General features: G+C 36.5%; 1 protein-coding gene across 1 annotated transcript in view; it reads right to left on the bottom strand.

Moving 5' to 3' along the window:
* Positions 1–432: 432 nt before the first annotated feature.
* Positions 433–27,037, bottom strand: part of LOC119647805 (folliculin-interacting protein 2) — a 78,378-nt gene continuing 51,773 nt past the window's right edge. Inside the window, exons 3-9 of the mRNA XM_038049021.1 lie at positions 9,508–9,718; positions 5,874–6,824; positions 5,625–5,812; positions 3,605–5,528; positions 3,415–3,542; positions 1,315–1,459; positions 433–1,253 (exon numbers count right to left, since the gene is read on the bottom strand). Coding sequence (XP_037904949.1) covers positions 1,047–1,253; positions 1,315–1,459; positions 3,415–3,542; positions 3,605–5,528; positions 5,625–5,812; positions 5,874–6,824; positions 9,508–9,718 — 3,754 coding nt within the window. The 3' untranslated portion in view covers positions 433–1,046. The remainder of the gene's footprint in view (positions 1,254–1,314; positions 1,460–3,414; positions 3,543–3,604; positions 5,529–5,624; positions 5,813–5,873; positions 6,825–9,507; positions 9,719–27,037) is intronic.

Below are 27,037 nucleotides of genomic sequence, written 5' to 3' on the forward strand. Positions count from 1 at the left end.
CAGAAAGTAATCAAACAAATCAATAAACGAGTCTTTGCCATCGAGTGTAGCAGCAAAGGCCCTGGTGCATCTATGAACGCCTTAAACCTCAAATTTCTGATGGACCTAAAGTGAAAGCCACCTTCCGAAATTACCATCTGCATATCTCACCGTCAAGCATAAACTTAGAAATATAGATTGCGATATAATTAATTTAGAAAAGTAGAAAAATAAAAATGGAATATAGAAGTATGTTTTGAAGAGCACCATAACAGTTCGCTAGAAGTGCGTGTTGGAAAAGGAGAACACGAATCCAAATGTAATCCTGGAAGAAATTAAAAACTGGTTTTCATAAATTTTGCAATAACACTAGAACGAAGGTTCTACATACACACAATTCTGATGTTTGTGTAAAGAAACAACGTCACTTTTTTCTAAAAAATTCAATTTTATTCGACAAATGTATCATATTCGAATGATAAAAGCGCGAATTTTACTCTATTCATGATAAATACCTAAGTATAAATTGAATCTCATTATTATTTTTACGTATACAAATAAATAATGTATTCAAACAAGTACTACATAGTCTTAACATCTAAGGAACGTTCTTTCTTATCAAGCCTATCCCGCGTTGAATCTTCACTTGCCTATTTTGTAGCTTCAGCAGATATTCTACTTGCCATATAACATTTTTAGTAGGAAGAGCGTTCGAAAGAATTTTTAGACTTCATATGGCAACAAAATAAATTAAGAAAACATTAGAAACTTGATTTCCATGACATTTAGCGTATACGTTTGATTAACCAAAATTATATTTGTGCGTTTAAATCGCTAATTTGAAAGTGAAGATCAACCTGTATCTAAAGTTATACCGACCGACTTTCTATATCACATGAAAAATATCCGAAACTGAGTATTTTCCAAACTATTATTTAGCTTTTAATCTCTAAAATGATCATAAGTTAGACTTAAGCTACACTAAGTTTATAAATAATCACATATCGTCCGTAATATACAATTATTTACAAATATCGTTCGTTTCCTTAACCCAATTGGCAACAGTGTCACCTAAAGCTAATACCGTACTTTTTTGTCACCTGAGGTGTGTGAATAGATGCAACCGATAACAGTAGGGGAACGTCATTGGCGGAAAGATTAAGGGCAGATGTGATTGTGTTCATAGAACAAAAGTCAGTTGCCAAAAGGAATGCAGCTAGAGCTTCAGATTGGAGGTACATCTCCTGAAGCTTTGATTCTATGTAGGACATACACTGGAAATATTGAAAAATAATTCGAATTATTGTTACAAGGGCCTAACTTCAAAGTTCTTACCTCGTACGGCGATACTCCAGATTTCCGCATTGCATGCACAGTCTCAAGCATCGTGGAAACCAGTTGCGACATGCCCACCGGCCGAACGGCACTATTGCCGTTATAGGGAAGGGAACATGTTTGCGACGTAACTACTCTAACGTCCCTGGAGAGGAAATGCAAAAGTAAATTGTTAGTAGGTTGTAATCTTTGCCATATATATAGTTATTGGCAAAAATTGCTGGTCATAATTATATGGGTGTTTATCAGCTCTCATCCAAAGTTATCAAGTAAAGGAGGTAGCATTAAATGTCAGCAGAATCAAGGGTCTTAGGTTGGTGTTTTATGGCTACTGTGGAAACTGCCACTAGGATCGGATTCGTTGGGGCAGGATGCACGATACTATCAAAAGCTTTAGAGTACTCAATCAAAACCGAACAAAATTAATGTATTTTTCGTTATTGAGTCAATTTGAAGTCGTCACTTTGTCAATATCCGACTTGGCAGCTTTTCCAATGAACGATTAAGCACTGCTGTTGTCGGAAAACGTGAAAGATTTATTCGACATTGAAGAAAAGCCAGAGATTTCGGAAGTTGTAATGGTTGGGGGGGTAGAGCGTTGCTCCGGGTTCGAATCCCACTGTCATGGATGCGTTGTGTTCATCTTTGTGCTTGTCTCCCTGCTGTAAGCTTATCACTTGCACAGCATTAAGTGTAATAATAATGAAACTGAAGTGCAGTCTCATTGAAAGTAAAATATGGAAATAGACTGTGTCGATACCCTATACTCCACATACTGGTTGACAATTTCTCAAAAATCGAATGCTTGCGTCACTGAAAAGTAAATTGTTTTCAAACTTTATTGACATTCGCACGAAGAGGTTCCGCTGTTTGCTTATTTAGATTGTCTAAATTCCCCTGTATTGGTAACATCGACTGCATCTGACTAATTAGTCCTTTTCCTTTGAGATTGAGGGAGCATTGTGTCCACGTCCACTTGATGACAATTGGAGAGAATTTTTTTCAAACTTTTTGTGGTCCACGTTGCCGTCAACAAGTGAATGAGGACTTAAGACTCATTAACGAACAATTTTATTCGGCTAAGCCCAGGCAAGATCCGGGTGCCTTTAGGCCTGAATAAGAAAGCCAATAGCACCTTGTAGCCGCCTTCGGTCACACTGTTCTCGGGGAAGAGGTGAGGCAGCGTCTGAACTGGTGCTTCTTCTCTGGACGACATCACAAGTCGTCTCTTTTTTTTAAGGAACCCTTTGTTCAACATGCACAACATTTCAGAAATTTTCGACAAATCCTTTGGGGTACTCAGTAAAATAGATTCTCTTCTTGACTCAAATCGACAACAAGAACGATCTGGATTTGCAGTATAACGATCGTAACGACCAAATCACTGCCACCGACGTGCTAGTCGAAAAGGAATATTATCATCGGCTTGACATAGAATTGTTATACTTTCTAAACTAACGTAGAGAGTGGAAATACAAGAGCGCTACTCCGGGGGATTTGATGAACACCTTTTGAGTTGGTTTCAAATTCGGCGGAGGATTTAACATGTTGATGAAGTAGAATACATAAAAGGGCTTTTAAAGTATAACTTGCAAAGCGTTATCGATTCGGTCAAGATTGCACTCAATGGCGAAATGTAAGCGCTCCTTGGTGATGAGAAAGAGTACATTTCCGCAAATAGAAACGTTCTGTTGACTTCAAACACTTCACAAATTTGCGTGTACCTATTGCAAAAGTCACTTGACGAACTTATGTAGAAATAAGGGGGCAATACAATGTAATTCGTAATAATTTCAAAATCAATTACATTATAGGATCGCATTTGGCAAGATAAACTCCAGTAGGAGAAAAATCGAAAGATCGGTTTGATTGACGAACTAAGACCAGCTGCGCCGAGTCATCACATCAAATACTCGTAAGACATAGGTAGGATGAAAACAACCTCAATGGATGTCATTGATTGGTTCACTTCTCACAAAAAAAAGTATAACCCAAAACTTGCTGCACAAATAAAAGCAATCACACTCGTTCAGCAAATAAGGTATTCTTTTCTTCACACATTTGGAAAAAACAACCAAACTGTTTTGGTTTGGTACTCACCATTTTCCCAGATCTGCAATTACTGCGACATTCTCTGTAGGCGCTGCAATCAACGAAGAGCAATGTGCCGATAGGGATAATTCCTGTTTGAGATCATGTTCCCATGTTTCCGGTGTGGCCAAGGTACCCTTTAATCAGAAAAAAACCATTAAAATCTTCCACAATTGATTAATTGATTAAAAACACTCACTTGTAATACCATATCTGAGATATAATGATCTGAGACACCAGTAAACAAGGATGGAATGAAGCCGGATTTAACTAGAAGCTCGGGATCTTTTTCACTATCATCTTCAGTGGCGGGAATGGGAATTTGAATTAAATCTAAATCACTTTTCTCTTTTTCGATATTCAAAACTGGTATAATTTTTAGATCGTTGGATGATTTCAATTTGCCATCAGATGAATCGTTTTTGCCTACATTGCTGACGCCGTTGGTTTTTGTTAGATCGTCTCTCACACCCTCTGGATTTGTGGATAATGTGATTGATCCTGTTGAATAATTGTCATTCGTTTCAAATTCCAATTCGGTGGCGTTAGACGGTGTCTGCAACATTCGGCCGCCTCGTCTTGCACAATATTCACATTCTTGCTCTTGGCTTGTCGTTTGTGTTTCCGTTTTGGTCGCGAATTTACTTGTTGGGAATGTACTGGTTGTTGCTTCTGTGCTAAAAATACCCTCGAGTTTCGATGATTTCTCTACAAAGTCGTAGTTGGTAAGGTCAAGATTTTTGTTTTTCATGTAGTTTGTAGCTATCTGAGGATATTGTTCGAAGTTGAATTTAACACCGGAATGTTTCTTATGTTGGTTGCAAGTGCATTTAAGGACCGACGTGTTTGTAGTGTTCGATGGTGATGGTATTACGTCGTTTTGTACCAGACTATCAGTACTCTTTCTGATATTCACAAGCGTCTCATTGTCACCGAGAACGAACACTACATTGTTCGGAGAACGAGAATTTTGTTCGCGTTCAACTTTTTGCTTAGACAATTCAAAATGTCGCTCTTCTTCTAGGCTAATGGTTTCCTTGATGGGCTCGATACCCCATGTGAAGCGCTCGTTACTCTGACCCACGTTGTTGGCTGTAATTAAATCTGAGAGGCTGGTCTGACATTTTTCATCGTTTTCTATGAAGTGAACTTTATCCGCCTTCACAAACAGACTAGCAGATCGTTTGAGAAATGACGTTTTCTTCTTTCGGTCGCCTCCAATTTTTAAAAAATCTTCATCCTGAATTGAATCCCTCCTCTGTAGGTTATCTAAATCGTTCCAACTCAGGCCTTCTTTGATGTCAACCTTACCAAGAAGCTTCGTCAATGCAGTTTTTTTGCCATTATTAGCGTTGGTTAGGAAAGGCGATATTTCAATGCCTTCCTCCACGGGAGAAACACTCATTATACTTTGGCTTTCGCTTGACGATTCAACTGGAATCTCTATATTATCTGGTGTTGTTAGCATCATTTGAATTTTATCTTTATGCTGATATATTTTCAACTCGGATTTCTGTTTGGGATTCATTTCGATGCCCGTGTCCATTAGATAGTTGCCGATTCTCAGCTCTTGTTTGACAAAACGTGAATCACGATATGCCAAAACGTTGGGAATGTCGTTCATAACGTGTTTTTTTAAGGTTTCTGAAATATCTGCCGGCAGATCCTCACTCATATCAACTTGGCTAAGATTTTTGTTGCAAGTTTGTGTCCTTTTCAGACCAAGTTTGACATTTGGTACTTCGTTTTTCTTCTCTGCATTGCCATTTAGAGCATCTTCAATGACATTTTTATCGAAAACTTCACTTTTTGACGCCCTTCGCACTTCACCACAACGAATAAAATAGGTTAAAACGTGAAGAACTTTTTCAATTTGGCGTTGCTCAGCGCCATGGACAACAGTTCGAGCAATTTTCGGGGGGCTTCCAACGGCTCCGTACAAATCACCCAGTTGAGCCCACAAGGCATTGTAAGGATGCCTTCGTGAGATCTCATTCAAGCGGGCCTTTTGTTCGTTGATGATTTCTGTAGTTTGAGATTTAGATTTGGCATTGAACGCGGCAACGGTTGACACCCAACCGAGATGATGTGTTAAAACTGCTGTGAGCATCGTACTAATGAAACTAAAGCGGCAAAGATAAGGTTAAAAATTAGTTCGTCTAGTTGCGGTTCAAATTACTCTACTCATTTGAAAGAAAGATTTTAGAAAGCATACTTACAAATTTGTATCTTTCGTATCGGCTTGTGACAGCAGCAAACACAATTCATTCATAAAGTTTTCGGTCAAGCTTTTAGAATTCGCATAACCAGGACTGCTTAATGACATCCAGACGGGGCACGGCAGCCGAGGCGCTGTCAGCAGATCACTGATCCATCGTACAGCTCCCTTCCACGCAATAAACATTATCTGAACAAAGTCAAAAGTATCGTTTTTCATATGAAGCTTGCATAAAGGAGTGAGATTTTACCTGTAAGAAGTTCTTCTTATTTATATAAGCATCTTCGACTGAAGCCCGTAATCTATATAGCATAGACTCCAGCAGTGCAATATGTTCACTGCAAAATTGAGCCATTTCTCTTTCAAACGGAGAACTCATAGTAATACACACAGCCATTCCAAGCTTGGGACGCTTAGCGTTGGGCCTACTGTGACCTGTTGCGCTCAAAGCTCCTTCACCACTTGCACCCCGCCTTCTAATCTCCGGATTACTATGCGTTCCATTCACATCACTATATCGTCTAGTTCTTATTACACAGCCTTCACTTCCTCCGTTCGTTGTGGTTTGGTACTGATCACTAATAAATCCAATGAAGTCATTATTTGAATTTCTGTTCTCGAATGATGTCGAAATATTTCGAGAGATTCTTCGTTGAAAACCTCCATCGCTCGATGGAATGTCACCGAATTGCGACATTGAGTCAACACTTAATTTCCGTAAACTATCCTGATCACTAAAAACTGATCCTATACTGCTTCTCGTCGAATACTGACAATATGATGAATTCGACGTGGTCCAATAATCTGTTCCGCTATACCCTGAATCACCCGTGCTGTAAGTTGAATATATACGTCCGTTATCCACACTACTAAGATCTCCGCCAGGCACATCAAGTGGATGTGTTAGAATTCTACCTTCGCCCGCACCATCGTTAACGCATACTGAGAACGGCATTGATAGCGAACTTATGGATGTTGTTTCAATCGAATTCTCACTAATCAGTGCTGATGAAGACGACATACTGTTTTGCTGAACAAAGCCGAAAGCATGAGCCGGCGACAGAAACACCTGCGAACATAACATCCTGGAAGGTGATTGAAGCCAATGCACTTTTAATGATGTACCGCGGAATGACATTGCCAATGCGCCAAACACCATTTCACCTATGTTGGATATGTCGGATGATTGTGGACGATTGTGCTGAAATTTAATAGAAATTCATTTGAAAATATTGGAAAAGTCAACTTCAAGAAAGAATTTCTAAGACCCTTCAGTAGACTGCAGGAAACCCTATGTCTTATGGATATGTATGTTAGATAGAGCTACAGAAAATCAATGAAATCCTGAATTTATGCTTAAGAACCAGAAGACCTAACCGAAGAAAACTTTTTCCGCAAGGAACATTTTAAAGCAAAGCCTTTTAGCAGGGAGGTACATATAAGTCTACAGTAGTGCAGTACAGTACAGAAAATACTCCTTCTAAACCCCAAATGATTGAGTGGATGTCAAAAAGAGTGGGGACACCAAAAAATTAACACCCAAGTTGACTATTATCAACGATGAAAGCAAAGTTTACTACTAAAGTAGCACTCGAAAAGGTTTCAGCCGAAAACAAAACCGAAATCGTTGATAGATTGACCGGAAAATTAAAGAAGACGTGTTACGACCATGTCACGATTAAAGGAACGTAAATCTATGACAGATAATGTCCTCACCTGACACTTTTTTTTTGCCTCTAATGGAACGGATGCTCAGTCCTTGGGATTGACAACAAGCAAATTATTAGTTTGAATATTCCCAACATTTTGGTCCATCAAAATTGTGTAAAAAGTGCCAATGTTATCTGAGGATGAGAATGACTTTGAAGAAGTTGCGTTTTTGATGACGATGCGATCGAAATAATTGAGAGCCAGCCTCTCAATAGCCGATTGGTCATCAATGTTTGTGTTAGACTTTGTGATATTCCGCTGGTGTAGACTCGTCATTTACACAACATTAAATGTGATAATGAAACTGAAGCACATTCTCTTTGAAAACTGGGACTGTGTCGATGTCCTATACTTCACAAAAGAATAAAGAGAAGAATCTAAACAAAACCCAATACTGGATTAGGCAGCCAATGATTTTAAAACTACGAAAGTGGTGATCCGGAGATAATCAACTATACATAATAAGATAAATTTTTCAGATAACAGTTGGCCACTCGAAACCCACCAAAAATGCCATGTTATATGTCACCTACTGATGACAATGGAGTGACTTTTGTGGCTTACATGCAACAACAACCTCTTCTTTCTTACTTTTTGTTTCAGGTCCACTAATCCTATAACAAAAAGTACGGGTCTTAGCTGAAATCAGTCAAGGTTGTAAGCCTAGCGGTTTCGAATAATATGATTCATACCCTTGTCCGGTTTTAAATTAAACATAAACAGAGAAAACACCATCCGTAGCTGTTTTTGGTCACGCTGCTCCTCAGGGTAAAGGCGTATTCTTCTGCTGCAGCCTGCGGTGTTATTTAATTCTAAGAACTGTCTACTTCCGCAATGGTTTTGTCTTCCTACAATTTTTGTGGCTTCACCACTTACTCTTGTTCCTTTTCAACTATGCAGTTCGTAATGAACACACAGTTTGGAGGTAAATAAACAACCATCTATGGTTGATCTTTATCAACTACGAGGGTATGCCTCACTATGAAAAATTACCGACTGATGACCGTTTGAGTTCGCCCGCAACTTAATGCAGAAACACTTACTAAGTAGCTGCCGTGAGATCCGAATTGGCTGACAGGCCAATGGTAATCCAGCCTGAAACGTCTACAAGTATCACACAGTACACAGTATCTGTGGTACAAAAAGCAGACGTGGCAGACACTGCCTCAGATAGAACGATGGTGTAGGCCAGAACGCCAGATAGTTTGGAATATTAAAATGGTGGGCCTCAGCGCAAAATCGGGATGTCTGATATTTCTAATCAAGGCAAGAAGAAATACCAGTTGTCGCGTCGTTGATGGTGATGATGTTTATTTGCCATTTCTTTTACGAACCGCAGTTTTGTAATCATTATCGAGATAAATGTATACCATCCCTACATGTTAATTTGTGCCACCTATATTATTTAGAGAGTACTACACCTCTTCAAAGTGTTTATATCCTGCTACACTATAGCCTCTTGTATTAAGTGTTTCAGAGATAATTTCCGAGTGGTACATTATCTAACTTGAACCATTCTACGTGGCTTTCATTAGGTAGTGACCAATGATCTGTTGCAGGTAACACTGCAAATAAAACGAGGAAGAATGCTCTTGATTTCTTGGCCAATAAGACGGTCAAGTTAACTGACGATATGGCCATCTGATGAGGCTTACGTTCTTTTTTTGGAGCGAAATATCAAATGGAAGGTCTTCATAAGTACTTTTTGAAGCAGAGTTTAGTTTGTTTTAAAATTATTAAGCAGGATTGCAGAGTAGGAGACTAGGGGGTCAAAAGTATAAACTTAAAATGATACAGAAGCCATCGACAGAAATTACCAACTCTAAAAATCTGACAAATATTAGGAATTATAGTGATGGACCAATATAAAATTTGGACCGCGAAATACCTATTTTTCTAATATTCTTTATTAAATTAATAATAGTAGACCACTACAGAAGTAATTTAGCCACGATATTAGAATATTCGTTCATTAAAAAGGAAAATTAATAATATATAAGAAAGTCGCAATTTTGCAGGATAATGGAATGGATCAAAATATATTATATATTGTTTTGAAATGTCTAACTTCAATTTGATGTTAGCCCTACTAGCCACACTCCCCGAGCAATCTAATTTCAACCCTTTTCTACTCCCAACCCTGACTGATGATAACATTCAGCTTTTAATCTCACCTTATAACCAAATCCATTGGAATGCTGACTATTGCTATTTGTATCCTTAACACGAGTTCCATGTATTTTATTGCTTGTTGGTTTTTCGTCGATTTTCTTTTCGGTTACTGTGATTTGTTCAATTGCACTGGAATCAAAAAGAAGACGTCGACCACGATCACATTCCTTATAGAGTAACACTCGAACTTGACTATCGTCGAATGGAAATTGACTGCAAAGGGAAGAAAATAAAATGATTAGAATATTGTTTACTAGAAGATTTGCATAATATCTTGTTATATATTCATTTCAAGTATTGGAAACGGGTTGGTATCATTCGTAGCAAAACACATTTTATTGCCTAGCACGAGTAAATTGGTTAGGCGTATATTATTTAATCTATCTAAAAGAGTTCATTGTTTCTAGTTTACAAGGATTCCACAATTATCGAAGTAGTACCCCAATCATAAGACTACAGTGCGTCATATGTCTGGAAATTATTTTTATGTGACAATCTATTTATATAATATACCAATGTTTACGAAAAACAGAGCGTTTAAATGATTCATTCCAGAGTCATTTTATAAACAGAAAGCCGTTCACGAAACAAGACCGAGTTCATGTGATTTGGCCAATATATTACATCACACTAAATCGATTTTTTATAGCTAGGCGCCATCACTAAACACAAAATAAAACAATTTGTTAAACAACAGTAACAGTATCGTAATTATCGAAACCCACCCACATTACGCGTAAGTTCATTTTCTGCAAAAAATATGAATAAAACCCAACACACTGCCCAAATTCATCTCCATTAATTACTGTATTATTTATTGAATGAATAGTTTTGATCGAATTAAAGATCAATCGATAATCTTTTTATTGATTTTCCTATGATTGTGGGTGTCAAATGATGGAAACCTCGTCAATTTTCGACGAAACTTATTAATTGGCGTCATGGGGTGGCGACGACACATCGTACTTTAGATTATTATAATCAACCGTATAAATTTAATTCAGTATTGCAAGAAATACAAAGATATCTTATCAAATATCGAAGGAGGCATGCAAAAATATACTGGGGCTGTGAAATTGTTACGTTTTACCAAATGCACAAGTATTCATGTGCTCTTTCTATTTCTGTCTTGAACCGCGGGAAATAAAATGTCAACAGGGTTATAGATTGGCTTTTGGTCAGTGAACAATAAACGGACAAATGGCAAACCAATTCAGCATTGGCAATGGCATTAAAATTTTATCACATTTTCCTTTCTTTTGTGTTGAAAAGGTAGACCAAGTGACTGCTGAAGTGGCTCATTTCCAGCGACAGATGATCAAGGCGGAAAGTGTAAAAATGTTATTTAACTGAAGTGCCATTGTTTTGGTGGACTTTGAAGTAGAAGTTGGTTGACTGGTCATACCTGTGGCGAATCATACACAGATTTGTTGAAAGTGCATGATGAAACGGCCTCAACTGGTGGCTATCGATAAATTATAGTTTTTTTAATGTATCGGCTATTGTTAGGTTTTCCTGGTGCATTTATTTTCTTTTATTCACCTATTATTTATAAATGTCTGTCAAATGCACTTTGAAATGAATTTTAAATAAACATTGCGAAGATTGGGCAATATAGTCTGACTTCACGTGATAAATCGACGTCATCGTTCAATATAACCCTTGTCAATCAAGATTTATCAAATTTTACGAAAAAAAATTCAACGTTATCGCTAGACTTTACCTTAGATTTTCTGCTTTGCCTACAGTTACCAAACCCTATTTATAATCAAGGTGGCCCAATCAGTTTTCAAAGTTGAATATTTGGAATATAAATCTAAGAAAAAATTCTTAGATGAATTATATCAGAAATTTGAACGAGGCTATAAATTTTGCAATATTGTATCTGCTACTGTAAGATCGGGTTATGCGATCTTTATTCTGCAGTGATTGCTTCCTGTAGTAAAGATAAGTTTTGCCAACCTTGTCTCAACCTTTCCAGGTAATATATGACTTTAAATTTTAGAAGGAAAAATAAAAATAATTGATAATGATATTTTATCTTTATTTTTTTCATGAACTGAATCATTTATTTGGTGTGGTGACCAGGAGGCAAAGTAAACATTTCTTAAATTGAAAGTAAAAATAGCTAACTTTTATTGATATCACCACAAAATGTCTCTTGCTTATAAGACACCATAAAGATATCGCAGCATTGTTAATGCGATATTTGCATAGTGTTCGTTGTGAGGATAATGGCGCTATACATATTTATTTCTACCGACAATGGACTTTTCATGCTTCAAGCAGGAATCCTAAAATGAATTCAGATGTAAAGCTCCCAGTGCGTCAAGCCTTCACGGATGTCCATCAGTCTACATGAATTGCTTATCTAATGGCAAACCACCTTAAACATTCAATCTGACTATATTCTGAACATTATATTTTTTAATAAGGAGAAATAATACTAGGGTTTGCACCAAATTTTCCATTGTTACGAGTGTTGCAAATGTTGAGGAGTTTCATCCTCCCAACTTCAATATCGACCACGTACGCCTCCAAGCTGTCGTTCAATGATGGGAGAACTATTTTAAAGATGCTCTTTTTTCTGGCCTCCCGAAACGGCGGCGCGAGTCCTGACTAACTTGGGAATTGTGGAAGCGGATCGATGAACGTAATGTGTTTGAGCTGTGTGAGAAGTTTCAGCAGCGTAGTGGGCACCAAGGCAAGAGACAGATTTACTCTCAGACTAGTCAGGAAAGTAGGAATTAGCACATACGATATCAGAATCCTACACCGTATCACGAAGGTGCCTACAGATGGTTTCATATCTTTCGATGGTCTGTCCCAGGACACACAATAATGAGCAACTTAAGAAGTAGAAGGGACCCATCACAGCTCTCAACCGTATAACATATATCTAGGGTAGCCAGTGGATCAAATTGCATGGCATAGCTAGCAACGAAATCGTCGCCCTCGCCCTCATCCGCGTAGTCGATGTGGTTGAGGGAAGGTGTTATTGATGTTTTCGAAAACCTTCTCAAAGTCGATAAAGAACAAACAACGGAGATTGAAACTTCACACCTTATTCCAAAATATTCCGAACGGTGCTGATGTGACCAATGCAGTAACGGCAAGGACCACGGTTGCCCTTTTTCGACTATCATCTCATTTTTCACTCGCAGGAAAATACCTCAGATTCTTAGAATTTGCCGATAAGTGAAAGTAGTAGCTCTAACAAAATTACTGGGGTTGTAAGCAATGGCAGAAGACCGAAAAATTCAACGGTTTTGCCCTGCTTGATTGCATTGATGGCCAGGATTATTTCCTTTTTATTTGGAGGATCAGTTTGTATACCCATGTTTCAATAACTAGCCACTTCATTGCCGGAAGGTGGATTTTCATTGAATGTAATACGATTGAAAAATTTGGTTAATGTTAGTCTTATCAATAATAAAACACTGTTCTAAATAAAGAAAAACTGTACTACCTACAGTTTCCAAACAAATAAAGTTAGCTGACGGTGGATACGCCGACCAAAATATTCGCAGATTTTCTTCAAAAGTGACACACTTCGATTTGTGCCCTTCTTTTTCCATACAGCTTTAGACACTTTCCTAAACTTTTCTCCTCGTCCTCTATTTGAAGCTGTATAAAAACTAAAATGTTGAACACACTTTAGAATAGACATCTATCCTGCGATTATCTACGGGTTCGTCGTGAACGGTTGACCGCTGAACCATTTTTTAAGTTCGGAAAAAATAAAGTTCAAACTTTAATTTCACGATTTTAGCGAAAAGTGCAGAGATTTATCCTTGATTTTTTCGCTCAACTGGTGCAATAATGATGCACGATATGTAGTCCAAGTAATCAGTACAGATGCATCCCAGAAAACTGTAACTATAACCTTGCCGAGCGATATCACAGTTTTCGTTTCGTTAACAAAAAGCGCCAAAGCAGCCTAAAAGTCAATCAGACGATTGTGTTTATTCTCTGATGAGAGCAAATATCTTGCTAAAATTTATTTCATACCGAATTTGTGCCATTTTAGAAATGTGAATATTCGGTTTAGCGGTTGACGTGGAAACATGCCCAGGTATTCCAAGTGGTTTTCTGCGCTTAACGTTATTCAATCACAATCCGATAAACAGTTCCCTCCCGTTTTTGTCTTTCAAGTTGTAAAGACAAAATGCGAATTGGCGATGACCAAAAGACCATCCTGAAAGGCAGGAGAAACATCGTTTGAGGATGTGATCCGTCGTGGATGTTCCCTTTCGATCGTAGCCCTCGGGTTCGAAGTTTTACGAATCCAGTGCACGAACGAACCGTTACTTTTCCTATTTTCATCTTTCCGTTTTAGTTCGCATGGTGATCTGTCTGTAGGATCCGATGCGGATCGGTTAAAATGACGTGTGAATTTTTATATGACACGTGAAGGATGGAAGTGCTCAAAAGACGCCTCCCCCATTCCCGAGTATGCAAGTACATATCGATGGAGCACCTCGATAAAGCTTCAATATTTGCGAGCAGACCTGCACCGTCGGTTACGCCATCTTTTTAGGTTTTAGGGATAGCTCTCCCCTGTTGGCCGTCGGTCAACCCAAGATGTTCCTTTGACCATCGCCAATTTGCATTTTGTCATTACAAAGTGATTATTTGGGAGCAAATAAACGCTGTTTTGCATTCCTCAGCTTCAACCCGAACAACACTCAACTTCCTTTTTGAAAGCTATTTACTTCGACCACCAGCTTTTTGCTGTAGAATGGCGCAGGAGGTATGTGAGGGTACATTACCTTTATCGGTATTCTTAATGACAATGTCCAGAAGAACCAAATAGAATGAATGGACTAAATTTAAAACAAATTCAAAGTATAATTAGACTCATTTCCTGCAAAGACCTATTGTTGTTGAACCACTTTTGGTCTTTAACTGAAGTATTTGCTAGTTATTGCTTTTTTTCATGGAACTTACCAAAATGAAATTAGGATAATTGCTAGTTCACCCATTTTCACTTATTTGTTAGTGTTTTTCACACTACACAAAAATTTAGAGCTCCCTTAGCTAGTATTTATCCGTGTGAAAGCTAGCACATTATCACCTGTACTCTTTTTCCTTCCCAAAAAAAAAGTTTACAAAGAATTCATTAGAACATTTATCCCGAGGATATCGACAATATATACACTTCTTTTTAACATGCAATTCATACATACAAAACAAACATCAGATAGTGCTTGCGTTATGATTGTTCGAAACATTAAAAAAAAGTTTCTATTCTTCTCACTATTATTGTCCAAAAAGGTTTTCTTCCAAGGAGTGTGTCAATTCCCATTTATAGAAAAAGGTGAAGGTTTGTTAGCCGACTGATCCCACAGGGTGATGAATTGAAATATGTAAAACTTTTATCTTTACGTCAATCACAGCTGATCAGATATTTCAGATGAATGTAACTGAGAAAGATTTGCTAGACGAAACGTGAGATGTACGATTTCAAAAACTTTTTATCTCGGTGCTGTATAACATCATGTATTAGTTACGGTACTATTTTTTGCCTCCTCAACTTGATTTTTCGCTTCAAGCCTAACAATGCTAGTTTTTTCCAATAAAGACAATTTTCCGCGCATGTTGCTATTTGAAAGTTCGCAAATGGATTTATAATTACTTACAAGAGATCACGAAGAATTTATTTAAGAGTTAAAAAAGGTTACGGATTCTTTAATGTTTTGCAAACACGCGCTCGCAATTACAGTGATGTGACCTAATTAATGACCCTTTTTTCTCTTCCTCCCATAAAGCAAGAAACCCCCGATTACACTCAAAGTGACCTTATAGCAAATATTCTACTGAATATGATATGAATCATTAGGCTCTTATTTTTACTTATTACGTGGATATCTCACGTGTTGTTTATCCAATAAATAAGCAACTCATCGACATCTGCTATTGCATGATTTCCTTTTTAACACCCACACATATTTTATTTGAAGCCGCCAATTGTTACTAGCTTTCTTCTAAGCCGCCATATAAACTTATTTGGAGAGGAAATTATCGACATTTCAATTTAAATTTTGCAAAGAATGCGTAGAGTGCAAATAGGTTACGTTCTGACTGCATTAAAAGTGTTTTCATACTTTATTTAAAGTGTTTATTTCTGCGGAAAAGTCAATAATTGGGAATTTATGCGAATGTATAGGTAAATATACAACACATGATTGTTGCTGATGTTGGTCGCGTAGACGCATATTTTCTAATAATTTTAAATATTTTTTTTCTAAAAGAAATGATTTGAAAATAACACTTTGAATGAGACAACGTATTGTTCTATTAAAGGAAACTTTTTTAACCAGTTTTACCCATGAGCACTCCCTTAGAAACCCTCATAAAGGGTATCACAGAGTCGATCGCCCTATCACCCTCTATGAACAGATTCATAAAAGTTGCGCTGGATCAGTGGCATAACTCGCTATGATCACGTCCAAAGTAAGGCTATTCACGATCGATAAAGTACTGTTCCCATCGTGAGAGGATGTAGGTCTATCAACTTAGATACTAAGCATAGCATAACATTTTATGAATATATGAGTGCTGTGAAATTCATTGAATTGAGAGACAGGGACGGTATGACGGTATAAGATGTGAACTGAAAAACTATAGAATATCTTAGTTTTGGGAATGATTAGGAAGTAGGGGAGTGAAGAATCGAAATATATAGACCTATCACAAGGCATGACCTATCACAAGACATGACTCATCGCCCAATCCAAAAATCTGAAAAAATTGCAGAAATGCACCTATATAGATTCTATGACGCGAAACCCAGCGTCCTCCCCTTAAGCCCTCGCTAGAAGTACAAAGTCGTAGAGATCCAATAAACGATACTTAGAATGCAAATGCTTCCGTAATTAACAAAGTTATAGAAGATTAAAGCCGTGTTTTCCATGTGAATTTATTGCACCCTAGAATATCAAAATATATTATAGAATTACCAATTTTTTTCAATTAAAAATAAAAAGCTTACAATTCTGATAAGGATGTATTTTTATATATATTATTTACTATACGAGTACATTTCATGTATAATAATTATATCTTAATAATTTTGGGAGAACTCCGAAGTTTGCACATTTTTAATTCACCAGTGGCTCCACTAGATTCAGTTCACAATTTTAAATCAATAACAGCAGATCGTGTCCATCAGGCCAGAAATAAACATAGACAATCTCCCAACGAACTAAATTTCTACGCCGTTGTCCCTACGAATCAAATCCCAAAAAAAAACAAAGGACTGTCATTGTTAAATGTAATATTTTTGTCGTAATCGTCATTGTTATTCAAGGTATTATTATTTATAATATTCGTTTGGAATTCATTCATGTTTCTTGGGTTTTTATACTGTAACAGTTCATAGCATTTTTTATCAAAATTTATATGTCACAGTAAAGGAAGCAGATTATTTCGACATAATCTCTAGTGTAGAATCGTGGAATGCTTATAGTATCGTGGCCACAAAAATAAAAAATGTAGCGCTATATTTGAGCTAAAATTAAACTTAGTCTTTCTGGTAATGTACATACACATACTATATAGATAATACGCATTTTTCGACTGGATTAGGCTCAAAACAGGAGCATCACCTTTTATAATTTCTAACTGGTGGTTTCAGGAGAGATCCTCTAATTATCTTTCAAATTTTTCGAATATACAAATGAATTTAACAATTGAAGAATGAGTGTCAGAGTAGGCAATAGATAATCTTGACACATATTGCTCATTACAAAAGGTACGCAAAGTGGACCCTGAAAATCTTAAGCAACACAAATGCGCGACCATGCAAAAAGTCTAATCTGACTTCAAACTGGATCCAAAAATCCAAAACACTCAGCCTTTCGAAATCTAGTTTCCGGTTTGGCTTCACGTAATTCAATAAAATACAAGCTTCTCGAAATGTTCCCTCTGGAAATGTTTGTCCTATCCTGGCTTGTAGGATTTCCTCGCTTTCCTCTTATTAATTTGCTATAAAACCTTTGCCAAAGGGTAAATGTTGGCAAGCTACTCATTTACTAGGATGCAACGACTATCACTCTCGAAAGATCCCTATAATCGAAGGAAAAGATACAAGTGAAAAATCTAATAATGATTATTGCACTTAGCTGTTTTACTATGATTTAGCTCCTTTGGAAATCAGAGCCGATTCCCTCTGGTATGAAGATTTCGATTTTTTGTACTTCAAAGTGAATTTGATTCAAAGATTTTCAATGGGCTGCAAATCAAGGACACGATGTTAGATCTTTCCAAATAAATGCAAAAGAGAGAAAGCTAAATGTTAGTTAATTATTTAAAGCCACTATTCCTCTCCACCAGGATACGTTAAAAACATGGCACTGATCGCAGCTCAGATTTGGCAGATTCTTCATCTAAATTGTTACCTAGTAGAAAAAACTCACAAAATAATTATAGAACTAAAAAACAAAGGAGCCTTTAACAGTTTTGTGATTTTGATTGATAAATTTTCAGAATAAAATAAAAAAGATTTAGGTAAGGGATAATTTTTGGATTCAGCAGGCAAAACATCCTGTTCTTACCAACATAAAAATGTGTTGTAGATCCACTAACACATAGCATCGTGTTTCCAAAACTAGTTGCAGGGATAGACTGTTTTGTAGTAAGGACGGGCCGAAAAATCCAACTGAAATGCCGCTTTTGCGTTGGCAGTTGGTAACAAACGTTTGAAATAAGCCTTTCAACTGTCATTAATAACTTTCGTCTATTTTTAAATTTATTTTTATATTCGATGTCAAGTCAAAGTTAACGTTGATATAGTGGTGGATCTGTTGATATAAGCTTCTCTAAATGGGGTGAAAAATGAAACTGTTGGTGGGTACATTGCGGGTTCTTCCGGCGTATCTGGCAGGCCTGAACGTGGATGGTGGGATTAAGAGTGAGAAATGGCTTCATATCGGAAAGGCGACTTTTCAAAAGCCTTTTCTCAAAATTACATTTTCATAATCTAACTAAAAAAGTAATAAACCGATTATTACGAAAATCCGAGATATGATTCTTTATAAAATTACGAGGAATATGAATATTTGGGATGACATATTTCTAAAGATATTTTTGCATAATTAGTGAAAAAAGTGGTGAAAATTGAGATATTTTTTTGAAACGCCTGCAAAATTTTAGTAATGTAAAATTAAAACCTTTTTGGTTTCAGATAAAACTTGGAGTCGCTACAGGTCCCGCAGTTGGAAAATTCTAGTCACGACCTTCAGGAGACTAATATAACGTAACTTTATTATCTTTGCCTTAAATTATTTCAAAAAATTCTCAGAAATTGCTCGAACTATAAATACTATTAATGTCTAAATTTGAATGAATTTCAAATAATTCTACCCACTAAAAAAATCACAAAACAGTACCTGAAAATAAGATTGCAGAGTTCTACCAACATTTCTACACCTTCCATAAAGTAAGAATTGTGGAGTATCTCAAATTAAGGCTGGGGAACAAAAAGCAATCGATCGGTGCCATGCCTGGAGAGTACGGTGGTTGGGAAAGTTTTTCGTACTTCAGATTATTCATGGTTATTTAGATTTGGAATTTAAATCTTGACTGGTAGAAAAAATGTTGATGACTGATTTTGAGAAAGAAATTGTTGTTTAACGTCTAGTAACTAAATAGAAACAATAAGGCGGTTTTTTCTACTCACGTGTGATTTTAATCAAGTTCACACTACTCGGTATTTAGGGAATTACTTGTTTCCTTCTTCAAAACTATACCTAGGGTATAGAATAAACCCACTGACGAAAATAGTCGTCTCATTGTTTCCATTTAATTTAATCGGTAGAAACACATCCAATTGGCCAGTAAGGTAAAATCCAAAAGGAAAGTATCCCGCGATAAACGAAGTGATATTTGACTTCAACCAGTGAAATGTTTGCTTTTACACTGGAGCTATTATCGTCATCTGACTGAATTTTTTAAACGTTGGTAAATATCTAAGCAGCATTCTCTGATACAGTAGAATATCCAGCAAGCTTCTGCTTGCTGAAGCTTAAATAAGTATTATAAAATAAATGCACACACAAACTGCACAAATAACTTTATATACATTTTGTATTCCTTTCGATAGTTAATCGGCTATCTTTACATATAAAGAAGTTGAAAAGATTTACAACCAAAAATTCTAAATAATTCAGTTCCAACACTAATGGCTGACTGATTAGTGCTGATTTATCTTTGCTAACTTATTCAAAGTATTATACATACAAGATTCCTACCATTTATAAGCTTTAATACCTCATTAAGTTTGCATTACGAGCCGAAAGGACATGCTGTCACTTGAAAACTCATATGCAAACAAACACAGCACGGTCTTTTAACAGATTGCTCCCACTACTTAGAATTTAGATGTAGCAGAAGAAGTAGACCAAATCGATTTTTGGCCTCCCTCCAGTCAATATTCAATTATTGCCTTGAATATTTAAATCATTAACCTAACGTATTACTCCTATTCATACAAAAAGCAACTAATCGTTCTTACTACATGCTCCATTTACGATGCCCTAGATTATCCTGAAATTTAATGTCTCTGGCGAATTTCAATGAAGTTCTGGGGTCATAAGGCTCCACTGTTTATATTTTTAGAGCCTTGTGAGAAAATCGGAGCGACCCACTTATATCAGGCATAAAGAACACAAGAATCACATACTCGAAGATCCTTGTTAGTTTATATAGTATAAGTTCGGGAAGAAATTACTCAAGTATTTCTTCTTCGTAGTACACACCCTACAGAGGGGCTTGCAATCTTGATGCGGAATCCGTGGGCGTTCAAAAAAAACCCTTGTTTAATGGGAAAAGACGTTTTCTACAATAAACAAATCTACTATGTTCTGGTACCTACAATTAAGTATCAAAACGAAAAATGTTGAGCAGACATTGTAATTCATTTTCGTTTGCAGCAGGTCATAATAAAAAGGTAGTTCCCTAGGTCAGGGTTGTGGCCTATATTTATCTAATTGGCACCGATTTCTAGTCAGGTGTTTTTGTGATGTGTGAAAATGTTTGGGTTCTGTAGTTCAAGATCAAGATAGTTAAGTGCTCCTAGTGCTAATGCTATCACGTGTTTATATTAGCAATTTTGTTGTCCATATTTGTTGTTTTTTTCATTGTGACGTCAAGTTTGTATTTGATCGATCATTTTAATTAGCGCGTATTTTGAGTGTATTTTTATTCGTGACTAGAGATTTCGTAAGGAGGAATTGACGACATGGTAAAAGTTTTCGTAGGGCGTGTGATTTCGAGTGACATCATTTGGTCACCAGGATTATGTAAGTTAATTTTTGTGTGTTAAATCTGTAGTTCATGCATCAGTGGATGATGTGGAATATGTTATTGTTCAAAATATATATATATAATATCTACAAACATGATAACTCACAAAGTATCAAGCACTCGAGGCTGAAAGTTAGTTTGTAAACAGAATAAAGATTTAATGAAAAGAAGAAAAGTTAATACTTTTATATATTTTTAAAGTTTGCAATAAAAATACATCAAAAGTAATAGACAAGGAATAGCTCTCTCCAAGCTACAATTTTTTGTATTTAACGTATATAGCTACTAGCTAGTAGCTTTGTACTGAAGAAGGGCGTGTCGCTCCCGAAATATATATATATAATAATAATAATAATAATAATCGTTGGCGCAACAATCCATATTGGATCAAGGCCTTGAAGTGTGTTAGAGACTTCATTCAAGACCGTAATGGTACACGACAGTACACTGTGGGAGGCAATGTGGTCAGCATTGCGCTCGCCCGAGATTATTACCCTGATTTGACTCAGGTACTCATTCACAGCTGAGTCGACTGGTGTCCGACATCCAATCACGATAACAAATTCCTCTGCCCCCAGCGAGATTTGAACCGCGACCTTCCGCTACGACAGCCCAGCGCTCTAACCACTTGAGCCATCCGGACACATACATATATTAAAAAAAAATTTCAGTTTGGGGAAAGCTGCTCCTTGTCTATTAATTTCACCGGAAATCTGGAACAGTGTTTTTCCTATTAATTTCAGTCTGGACTAAAAGTAGTAGACGCGAAAATCGAATCTCTTAGAAATGCATCACAATTTTGACAAAGTATAAAATCATGTAACTCCATTTCTATTTCTTCCTTAGAAGTAATTTTCTCAAATGAGTTTATAAAATCTATATATATCGTTTCCTCCTTGAAATACTGAAAGTAATTGTACAACTATTGTACTTATAAAAAAATTATCATGTAGACTTAATGCAAACATGATTAGAATTCAATAGTGGATTTTAGTCAGCGTCTTTTTCAAATTTATTTGTTATATCATTTATATTAATTTTAAGCGATCTAGTTTGGATATCAGAAATCAAAGGATGAAATTTCAGAAACTTACTTTTTGATTCCTGGTCGTAACAGTCTGCATCATCCACCAATAAGTAAAGAGCGAAGCGGTCATGTCAAATTTTTAGGAATTTCTAACTATACGTAGTATAAGTATAGTTAGAAATGAGATTGGTTTCCAGTTTTACATTTCCCAACAGGAAACACTACACATCATTTGAGAAACAAGGCCTCATACCGAATTTCCAATAATTGGACTTTTCAGTACATAATTAGACACATTTAACACAGATTAATTCCCTATATTAAGATTATATGTTCAAAATAGACCGTGAAAATATGAGTTATTTTTCGACCAATATTAACAAATCATACGCATTAAATCATCTTATTTCTTTGATCTTCAGATATATCTGAACGCTCAAGGGTCTTTGATTAACACACTTAAAATGTCTTTAATCATGTCAGTATATGTCTAGTAGGATTAAACCACCCCCAACAAAGTTTCCGATTTCTCTAAGTCTGGTTTAGCAGAAAACATGAGAAAGTGACTAAAAGCTCATAACTGATAAGCGCTCCACCCCTGCTCGAAAACTCAAATGATAAAACACCTCAAATATCAACTGCATAATAAAAATTAATATGTTATCGTTCCGAAATTAGAAGTACTATTAACAAAGAATAGCCAGTAAGCCATTTATGCATATTTCGCTGTTGGCATACCCGTACACATACGGCTGGCTTTCAGGTCATGTGGTATGTGGAATTTGAAAGAAAGAACTTGTTTCATGTTTTTCATTTGTAGATAAGAGCGTCAAGAGATTTGCAATGGTGATTTTCAGCTTGTTGTTTCCTTCACTTCGAAAACTTGTCTGTGAAATTTTCCGCCCAAATCCGACAAAAAGTAACACTAATCCGCAAATAGACTGACTAAATCGGCTATAGAACATTTAATACGTTAAACCAGGGTGAATCGCATTTGCGGTTCGCGAAAAAATATAATTTAAAAAGAGACAGACAACTCATAATTGATAACGGAAAGTTTACTTTTAATTAAAATACACGAAAGAATTTCTATTCGATACGTATATTTTCCAGGGAATTATCTCTTGATTATAACGTTTTCTAGCATTCGAAGTTGAACGGTTAATTAACAGCTTCAGTTATTTGATATTCGTACATTACTGAAAACATTAAAATGTACAGAGAGCATGTGATTTTTATTGACGTCATTGAGTGTATAAACACAAGTACGGTTAATTTATAGAGCAGAAATCAATGATGAATAAGAAAGGTGTGGGCTGGATAATATGATGAATAATTAACATCAAACAACGTGACTCCAATCTCGTGCTCGATTCGATTTGAATGGCTTGAGTGCTCTCGAGAAAAATATTGAGGAGAGCCTGTCATGAGACGAAACATTTAATTTGCATTTCCCAAGTGGCTTTCAATTTTTCGGCATTCGATGCGAACATATAAATTTCCTCAGGAAAATCATGCAGAATCCATGTGAAGCGTGTCGCAGTATTTGTTATTGCTAATATTATATAAATTTCATCAACAAAATCATGCAGGATGCATGTGAAACGCCTCCCAGTCTTTGTTAGTCCAAAAGTTCGATTTGACAAGGCGACAACAAAATCGTTCTTCAAAGCGCTTGACGATCAATTTTCAATTGCATTTTTTATTTATTTCACCTCTGGATTCTCGCCAAAATATGATTATAAAATTCATAGTCTTGTGACGACGCCTTAAGGAGTTATTTCAAATATGCAAACATTATTCACTTGTGTAGACTTCAGACGTCGCAACATGTTTTTGCAATGTTGCAGACAAGGAAAATGCGAATTTTGATTTTAGAAAAAAAAAATAAGGGAAGTAGAATTTCGTCAAAATATTCTTGAAATAGAAAAATATTTTTAGAAGCGTCAAAGACAAGAAAAGAAAGTTGATTCAAATTAGCTTATTCACTGCTAATTTGGGCTTTTGGTTTGCATCCTGTTACTTGGATCATTATCGAAAAATAAGAGTGGAAATCCCCTTCCAATTCAATTTTTGTTTGACAACAATATACATATCCATATATGAATGATAAAATTAAGAATTTTATTTTAATTCAGCATTTTCAGGGAAATTAGAAGCGTGTGAATTTTTGAACCTTTTCAAGAGGTCTGATGGTGTTTTCGTGCTATTTAAAATGCTAATCGTTACACTTCTGTGGAAAATGATGAATAGAATGAAAGGCTTGACATTTTTCTTCCCCAAATTGCTCAACCAATTTTTTTTTTTATTATAAAGGTGGAATTTGAAAGATAGTTAACCGTAGGACTAGGGTCTTTGTTATGATGTAAATGATAATCGGCGTAGTGCATATTGTATTCTGTATAGGAGCGGATTTTAAGATATGTGCCGTAAAAATAAGGAGAAGCTGGGGGAGAGGACATCGCCTTGTGGAATTCCAGCTGAATTGGCGTGAAGAGAGAACAACTGCTGTTGAACTTTCACTTAGCATTTCCGTCCTTCTAAAAATCTAAGGTTTGGCCTTCTAAAGCGCGGGTGAAATTGGCTAAGCCAAATAGTTTACGGACGAGTACGTAGTTGGAAGTTTTCCTTATGTAAAGGAGACAAAGTATTGAAGCTGTCTCGAGGTTAATCCCCAGCAAGATGTCAGTCTTCAACATTAACAGCATGCTTAACTTTTTCGACTGCCGAACCGGAAATCTGGAACAGTGTTTTTCCTATCGCAGTGGTCATTAATCGTTGATTTGATAGTCCATTCAATTTTTTTCGCGGAGATTAAGAGAAAAATATCGGTAGCTATTCGAAAGGGGAAGATCTTCATTTTTAAGGTTTTGTGTAAACACAAAACCTTATTAAAATCGGTTTACCGTCTGTCTGTCTGTCTGTCTGTCTGTCCGTCTGTCTGTCTGTCTGTCTGTCTGTGTGTCTGTCTGTCTGTCCGTCACACGCATTTTTCTCGGAAACGGTTACAGCGATTGACACCAAATTTGGTAGAAAGGTGGGAACTGTGAACGCTCACGCATACAGTGAGTTACATCCTCTTACGTCGAATTTAAGGGGGGGTCCCCATACATGCAAAAGGGGGGTGTAATTTTTTTTTTCATCAAATATAGTCATGTGGGGTATCAAATTAAAGGTCTCGGTTAGTACTTTTCGAAAACGGGCTTAGTTTTGACATTTGTTGGAAAGGTGGGGAGTGCGGGGGGTTGAAAGTGACCATTCCTTTACGGGGGCCATTCTCAGAAACTACCCAACCGAAAAATCTGAAAAAAATCAAGAGGCTGCCACTATATGGTGGCTGGGCTCCGAAATACCTTCCACACTGATATCTGCACAAATAAAGTTAATAATAGTATATTACTATAATTTTTAGTAACTCGTTGCAAAACCCCCCTTAAGTTCATGCTAGGACGACGAAATTTCGCAACAGTATAGGATGTAACATAGAGCATGATGTTACCAAGTTTGGTGGCAATCGCACTATTGCTAACAAAGTTATAATACGTCAAAGTTGTCGCTTCTTTGCAAATTCAAGGCTATAAATGTCAATATCATCCGAAAGTGGGTATTCTCACATAATATTGTATATGCATATATTACGTGCTACGTACTAAGAAATGCACAAAACCTTTCGTAACTGAAGCGTCCAGCTTCCGGTTTCCCGACTTGTTCTTTCATGTATATGTGATTTGAACACATTTTCATTTCATGAGGAAGTGAGCAATCAATAAACAATCTAGAGATAGGGAATTATTAAGGATTATGAATGTAACTTTGTCAAATCTGGTTGACTCTTTTTACACTCGTTGATGGACAGGGAGACCATCTTGGGTTTGCAAGAGTTCATTTGCTGCATTGGTGAGGTGATGAAACAGCCCAGTATGGCCGACTGCATGGATGTACGGTAGAAATATGAGGATTTGAAAATGTGAATTGGTACGTTGACTTCAGTTTCAAAGCTTTAGTCAAGCGTGAAGTATTGAAATTTCATTTGCCTTCTCAGAAGGACAAATGGCTTGAGGTAGGATGGTATTACGACTGGCAGTCGTCAAAGTATTTATCTAAGTTGATCGGGTCTAGCTCTATATTGAAGAGACTAATAGGAAGGTGGGTCATGTACAGGATAAGGATCGTTTCACCAACTGTGTATTTAGATCATGAATTTCCTGTTTTAGGAACAAGTACTGCGAAGAGTATCTAATTCGCCATTTAAATTAATCAATTATTGATGTAGCTCACCAATAATGATACAAATGGAATTACATCCGAAAAAATTATAATGATTCTTGAAAAATACCAATTTATTTTTTTCTAATATTTTTTGCTTCCATCAAGAAAGAAGTGAAAGTTTATTTTCCAGTCATTCAGACAAGACGAAATATTGGTTTGGCCGTCCTAATTTAACAAAAAATATTCAAAGGTTTGAACCCTTTAGTCGTGAATAAGAAGAACAATATATCCCTGAAATAGAGGAATACTAATTATATTCACAACAATTGTGTAGCGGCGTCACAATAAAACTACGGCAAGACTACGTCAACAAACTGACTGATTATTTATCTTAGTAAAATCAGATTTACTGGAAAAGTTAGGTAACTTGTAGCTTCCATTTGCAAAGATTATTCCCTTAGCTTTTGATTAAAGCCTCACGCTGTTCTAAGGTTCAAATGTGATAACGGAAGGAGTGATTGTTTCATTACAACTAGTGGTAAAACTGGCAAAGGATTAGTCAAAAGCTTCCATATATTTAGAGTTTAGATGCATATTGGCATGAGTAGTAATACTGACTACTGAATAACAAGCATAACACTAGTTAGCCATTAGCACTCTGCTTCATGAACTTCTTTCTTCTTATTAATTAAATTTCAAAGGTTGACTCGAAGCAAGAGAAGAATGCCCTTCTAGGAGAACCTGAAAGAGGACGCAACTGATTCCCGAAATAAGCGAAACAAATTGTCGATGGGATGAAAGCGAAATATTACAAAAATTGCGCCGCGCACGAGGAACTCCGCCGTTTAAGCCCCAAACGTAGACAATCGAGTCATCTAACGCAGATTAGTTTATTGTTGTCCCCTATCTCTGTAGTATGTACAGTAACATTTTCATCAGAACAGCTTTAGCACGCGAACCTCACATGTCTCCAAATGTAACTTCGAGAG

The sequence above is a fragment of the Hermetia illucens genome, chromosome 2 (assembly GCF_905115235.1).
Source record: "Hermetia illucens chromosome 2, iHerIll2.2.curated.20191125, whole genome shotgun sequence".
Classification (NCBI taxonomy): Eukaryota; Metazoa; Arthropoda; class Insecta; order Diptera; family Stratiomyidae; genus Hermetia; species Hermetia illucens.